The 6872-nt window shown below is 41.9% G+C and overlaps 1 protein-coding gene across 1 annotated transcript; it reads right to left on the bottom strand.

Annotated features, from left to right (window-relative positions):
* Window positions 1-2510: 2510 nt before the first annotated feature.
* Window positions 2511-6261, bottom strand: LOC311054756 (uncharacterized protein; the record flags this gene model as incomplete). Its single annotated transcript, XM_084070761.1, has 7 exons — window positions 2511-2610; window positions 3102-3194; window positions 3347-3491; window positions 4403-4534; window positions 4668-4991; window positions 5104-5242; window positions 6235-6261. The coding sequence occupies 7 exons, from the start codon at window positions 6259-6261 to the stop codon at window positions 2511-2513; spliced, it is 960 nt and encodes a 319-aa protein (XP_083926887.1).
* Between the last annotated feature and the right edge of the window lie 611 nt (window positions 6262-6872).

Genomic DNA, 6872 nt, shown 5'->3' with positions numbered 1-6872 from the left:
TGGATACTGGAGGATTTGAAAAAGTGTATTTTACAGAGTAGGTGGGGTGCTGAGAGGCTTCCCACCTCCGAGAATAGACTTTCAACAACACAAAACAGCCTTTGTTTCGGTGAGTAGCGAGATGGTTTTGTTTATTTTCACTACTCTTAGTCTTGAGCGCTCGCAGGGCAGTGGAATTCCTTGTACAAGCGCAGAGCCCAGGGTCTTCAGGGCGTTAGAGGGAACTCACTAACGCTCTGAACCAGGGGGGACCCCCAGGGTTCCTTGAGCCCCCCCCCCCCCACACACACACACACACACACACACACACACACACACACACACACACACACACACACACACACACACACACACACACACACACACACACACACACACACACACACACAGAGAGAGAGAGAGAGATAGTGTTATCATCGCCAATGAGACAACACATAAGGAGGCTACATGACATGATTTGTTCTTTAAAATAGGTATCACATCGCAGCTAAAAAAATAAGAAAATAAGTTAGCCTACTACTACTAGTACTACTACTAATAATAATAATAATAATAATAATAATAACAACAACAACTAGAAAAAGTGCTCCTCGGAGCACAACTCTCCGCTGTTGGGAATGTTGGGAATGTTCTATCTGTATAAGTGTCCTATCCGTCCTGTCTGTATAAGTGTCCTATCCCTCCTGTCTGTATAAGTGTCCTATCCGTCCTGTCTATGTAAGTGTCCTATCCGTCCTGTCTGTGTAAGTGTCCTATCCGTCCTGTCTGTGTAAGTGTCCTATCCAATTGTTACAGTATCCGCCATTTCTCAACCATTTCGTGATTGTTCCTGTCTTACCTCACTCTTACCAGACTTGTGTTGGGAATGTTGGGAATGTTCTAATTCTTATGTTCTAACTGTCCTATCCATCCTGTCTGTATAAGTGTCCGATCCGTCCTGTCTGTATAAGTGTCCTATCCGTCTGTATAAGTGTCCTATCCGTCTTGTCTGTATAAGTGTCCTATCCGTCCTGTCTATGTAAGTGTCCTATCCCTCCTGTCTGTGTAAGTGTCCTATCCCTCCTGTCTGTATAAGTGTCCTATCCGTCCTGTCTGTATACTGTAGGTGTCCTATCCGTCCTGTCTGTATACTGTAAGTGTCCTATCCGTCCTGTCTGTGTAAGTGTCATATCCCTCCTGTCTATGTAAGTGTCCTATCTGTGTAAGTGTTCTATCCGTCCTGTCTGTATAAGTGTCCTATCCGTCCTGTCTGTATAAGTGTCCTATCCGTCCTGTCTGTATAAGTGTCCTATCCGTCCTGTCTGTGTACTGTAAGTGTCCTATCCGTCTGTGTAAGTGTCATATCCCTCCTGTCTATATAAGTGTCCTATCTGTCCTATCTGCCAATTATGTATCAGCCATGCAGCCATTTCGTGATGGTTCCTGTCTTACCTCACTTTGACAGTGGCACAGACACTGTCAAAGTGATGCCATGTATTTATACAGTATTTCACCGTATTGTCACGTGTCACGTGAGGCTTGACCAATCGGTGTGTCATATTTAGAAAGTGAAAACAATACTCTCCTGCGGAGAGTAATAATAATAATAACATATAAAGATAAAGTAGATACTTAAGGTGGCCTACAACATTACAAGGCATATTCAGGTCAAGTCTGTAATATTCAAGCTAGTATACAAGCTGAAATAGGCTCTCTTTATCCCTTTATGGGTTATTGCTTAAGTGAAATAGGCTATCTCCCCCTCTCTCTCTCCATCCCTCTCCCTCCTTCTCTCCCTCTCTCTTGTTCGCTTGAAAACCATCGCCTACACACACCTTCCACTGGTGAATGGTTCAGAAACAGCGACAGGCCATTTCGCTCTGACCCAGCCAGCCTTTTTTACATGGGGATAAAATACAGAGGAGTGCAAACTGAAAAGCACTGTGAACATCCTGATGTAGCATATCTTTAAACTCTAAACATAAAAAGATAAAGTACATTGTTAAGGTAGCATACAACATTTCAAGGCTTGTTCATAGGTCAAGTTGTCTATTTGATAAAATGGTAACCAGAAGAGGGAAGAGTGGGCACCTTGATGTTAAATTGATTTCTTTCCCCAAAATGTTAAAATAATTAATATTTGGAAATATTTAACGTAAAGAATGGATGATTAAAACATGCTTGAAAATGTAGGCCTAATACTACAAATTGCTACAAAACCTATCACAGGCTTAATAATGACAATTCTGCTCCTGCAGAACTGAAAATAACAAGCATATCATATAGGCTTATATTCTATTCATCAAATTAAATCAATATAACACAACTTTTACTAAAAACGTGCCTACTTGATTCCGAACTAAAACTCAGAATCAAACTGAATTCTGAACCGACATGAATGTAATGAAGTTGATGTTGAACATGGTCTTATATTAGACATCATAGTTAGTATAGATGTTGTCTTTCTCATCTTCATCACTCTGACCCTCCACTACTCTCCTTCCAGGGTTGAAGTGTTTTTGGTGCTGCTCTCAGGTGTCTGTATTGGCATAGATTGCATCATTCTCCTCCTCTTCCTCTTCCTTGTGGTCTCTGAGGCCGACAAGAGAAGACATGAGTTCAACGTAATGTCTGTAAGTTAATGAAGCACACAAGAAGGTGGGAACACATTTAGCCTCCATTGAAATCAACTTGAGCTTTAAAAGAAAAGATGAGACCTAAATAAATTAAAAACACTAGAATTTTGCTCAAAATTGGGACACCAGGTTGAAAGTGGTTAAAAATTGGGACACATCATCTGCAGAATTTCCGATGCCAACGTTGTCAAAAAAGTAAAATAAAGTCAAAAAAAGTTAAATGGCCTATATACATTATAGCCCCAGACCCATACACCAGCATAAGTATGATACCATTTGATTTTCCCATTTCTATTGACAAATCAAACACACACTTTGCAGCATTATAAACAAACATTCACCCCACAGCGGTCAAAGACTCATTTCCCTTCCAGGTCAAACACCTGACATTAAAACAGAGACACCTGGTGCCCACACAGTAAATAACAATTACATTTGAGTTAATCCAATCCAACCACATATTTGGCTCCTACTCAGTGTACTGACCCATTCTCATAGTCATCACTGTCATCATCATTCTCCTCCTCTTCCTCACCAGGGTTGTAGACATGTTTGTGCATGTTGCTGGCTCCCTTGTCTCTGAGGTCGACAAGAGAAGACATGAGTTCAGTATATAAGTTAATGAACAGTAAAAGAGATTGGATAGAACCATAAAGACCTCATGTGCAATGACGATAACGATATTATCTCATAAGACGTTCTTCAAATGGGGTTCATTTACAAGCACTCACCGTACTGACACGTTCTCATACTCATCACTGTCATCATCGTTGCCATGGTGACAGGTGGAGACATCTGCATTGATGTAGTCTCCTTCATCATCATCTTCATCATCATTGGCTCTGCCCACTGTGTTGTAGGCGTTCATCATCTCACCTGGGAATACATTTTACAGGTTAAGAGGTAACAGGGTTGAGCAGTAACAGTTTCAGAGACAACAAGTTGAACACTGTAATAGGGTTGACGCACCAGATGGAATGAGAGAGGTTGATATATTCAGAGTTTGAACATTGTTTAGGATGTTAGGGGATTTATTTTATGATCATGAGTTTCTCAAACAGCGAAGAAAAAGCTGCAGTACAATCCGTACAATCACATCCACAAAGAAGTGGATTACTATCAGGACTGATGAGCATCGTGTTTGGTTAACCACTTAAACCCCAGCATCCGAATCCTGCGGAAAACTTCTGCAGAAAATAGCCGATCGACAAGCTCACAACGTGTCGCGCTGCGGCGCTTTGTGAACTTGTTGATCGGCTATTTTCAGCGAAGATATTTAATGTCTAGGGAAAACAAAAAAGTCACTAGTATAGAGAGGGACTCAACAACGGAGTCAATCAGGCACAGGCACAGTCCATTCCTCTTTGTCTGGCTTACTTGTTGTTAACTAGTTGTACGAACTCTTGTTTTATTGGATCTTGTTTAGTCGATACACTTTTTGTATTAGCTTGTGCTCATTTGATTTTGCTATTTTGTCTCATCTGTTTAAGAAAGTAGGTAGCTGATATATAGCACTTTTACCTTAGCGCTAGGTATACTCTTGGTTGCTTGTTTTTGCAAGAAATGCACTTAAGACTTCTGGTGATTAGTACTTTCGTTCCCTACCTATGTTGAATGCACTTATCGCTTTGGATAAAAGCGTCTGCTAAATGACTGTAATGTAATGTAATGTAAAGTCCCCCATCAGATGACTATAATGAAAACCAGCAGTAATCCGTGGCTAGAGGACTGGAGTTGTAAATCAGTGGATTATATATTAATGTATCAAGATGAAGATGATTACTCACAGGCTGTGTGATCAGTATTGACCGCTGGCCTTCTGTGTCTCCGCCTCCACATCAGACAGAGACCAATCAGCAGCAGTAAAAGCAGGAGCACACCTCCTACAGTCCCGCCCACTAGCAGAGGGATTGGAGAGTCTGGAAGGAACAAATAAACAAATAAACAAATAAATACACAAACAAACCAACGAAAAAAGAAAGAAGTATGTGAACAGAGATCTAGTTTTAAGATGTGTGTATTTCTGATATTTTACATCAATTTATCTCTTACTGTTAACTGAGACGTTGAGCAGCTCTGAGCTGTTAGAACTGAAGTTCCGGGTGGAGACGGTGACTTCATAGACACAGTTGTAGTTGCCCTGGTGTTCATACTCTGCTGCAGGGAACTGGAAAGAGGCAGAGTGGTTGACCGCTGGCTTCATGTCAGTCATGTGGGAACCAGAGAAGGTGAGGTAGAAGATGCCTCCAGGATACTGGGGTTTAATGGAGCAGGTGATGGAGAAGCTGTAACCCCTTGTGACCTCTGAACCATCAGAAGCGAAGAACAGCCCTGCATCTTGAGACGTCAGCGAGATGCTGGGCTGCAGCAGCCTCACTGGTCACACAGAAACAATATTTCACACATTTATACTGGAACTTTAAGACATGATTTTGTAGAGTTTCTACTGAATTCATGATGTCTGGTTTCATAAAAGCTCCCTACTTACCAAAAATGATGTTTACTGGGCTGCTGCGGGAACTTGTGATGGTGCTCTGAGTTGAGTATTGACAAGTATAACTGTGAAAAGAGTCAACGTTCGACAGTCTTAACTCCCCAACACTGGTCTGTTGGGATTCTAAAAAAGTCTGATGTCCAATGGAAGATCCATCTTGGTAAAAAGTCACATTAAGAAGTCCACAACGCGGAGCTGAGCAAGTGAGGATCAACTGCTCTCCTGGTGAAAGTGTTGACTGGGATGCAGACAGTCTAGGTCTAGATGTTTGTCCTGCAGAAGAAAACTAAATCTTTATGCCCATGTAGTCTCTCAAGCCAGACAACTCTTCCACAATCTCCTAATGCTTTTAAATGAGTCTTTAATTTTATATTTCCATTTCTGCTAAGCAGCAAGTAAGATGGGCTTCAACTAATTTGGTTTCTAGCAGGACTTATTTATGTGACTGCAAAGGCGTAACAGAAGTGGGAAGGTGGTGGGGACATCTGCTTTTTACGTATTTGCTTAATACTGTTCAGACTGTTACGTCAAAGCATTTGAAAAGTGTGTGTCTTTGAGCAACTGCTGCATCAGATCTGCAACTGCAATGATGAATTAAGTGTTACTACATTTTTGAAAATTGGACTCCACTACTCCATGCATCTCAGAATAACATATTCACACAGGTTATATTTAAAGTAATGTTATCTTAACCAGAAAAAATATAATTGATTTTCAAATCTTACCTGAACAAACAACACCAACATCTCCTGAATGGCCACAGTTATTTATCCCAAATCCTGGATGTGAGCACTGAGTCAGAGAACATTCAGTACCAGAACAAGCAACATTATTCAACCAGACCTTACCACTGCCTTTCCCATACTTTTTAATGCTTGAAGCTGTCCCACAGCCTAGCTCTCTGCAAACCACCTCAGTGTCATCCATGTCCCAGCTGTCGTCACACACCGTCCCCCACTGATCACTATGATAGACCTCCACCCTGCCAGAGCACCGTCCACCACCACCCACCAGCCTCAACGAATCTGGTCAGAAACAAACAAACAAACAAACAAAGTGTTGCACCTTTGTGATTTTACAAAATAAACATTTATTTGACATGAGGGACACGACATCCACTCTTACCTGAACAAACGACACCAGCATCCTCATGATGACCACAATTCTCTACATCAAATCCACTGTGTGGGCACTGAGTTAGAGACGTTTCACTTCCGGAACAACCCACATCATCCATCCAGATTGAACCATTCCCTTGGCCAAAATGGGCACCTTTATGAGCACTCTGTGCCCTCCCACAGTTCAGCTCTCTGCAAACCACCTGAGCATCATTCAGGCCCCAGTAGTCGTCACAGACTGTTCCCCAGCTGTTGTTGTGATAGATCTCCACTCTTCCAGAGCACCGAGAAGAAGAAGATCCAGCTAATCTGATCTGGACACCTTCTACCAGTCAAAAAGAAAATTCCACATTTTAAATTGTATTTATTTAACTTTTTTCCCAAATAGTTATTTTTCAGAGAAGATCCTGACCTGTATGTGAAGGTATGTACAGGATAACAGACACTGTAGGTGGAAAAACAGAACATGTTGAGTTACTTTCATGTTGTTGTTTCTTTATCCTATTTATAAACACACGCACGCACGCACGCACGCACGCACGCACGCACGCACGCACGCACGCACGCACGCACGCACGCACGCACGCACACACACACACACACACACACACACACACACACACACACACACACACACACACACAC

This window comes from Gymnoscopelus microlampas (assembly GCF_963454915.1).
Source record: "Gymnoscopelus microlampas genome assembly, chromosome: 11".
NCBI lineage: Eukaryota > Metazoa > Chordata > Actinopteri > Myctophiformes > Myctophidae > Gymnoscopelus > Gymnoscopelus microlampas.
This window is presented reverse-complemented; position numbering and strand designations above follow the sequence as displayed.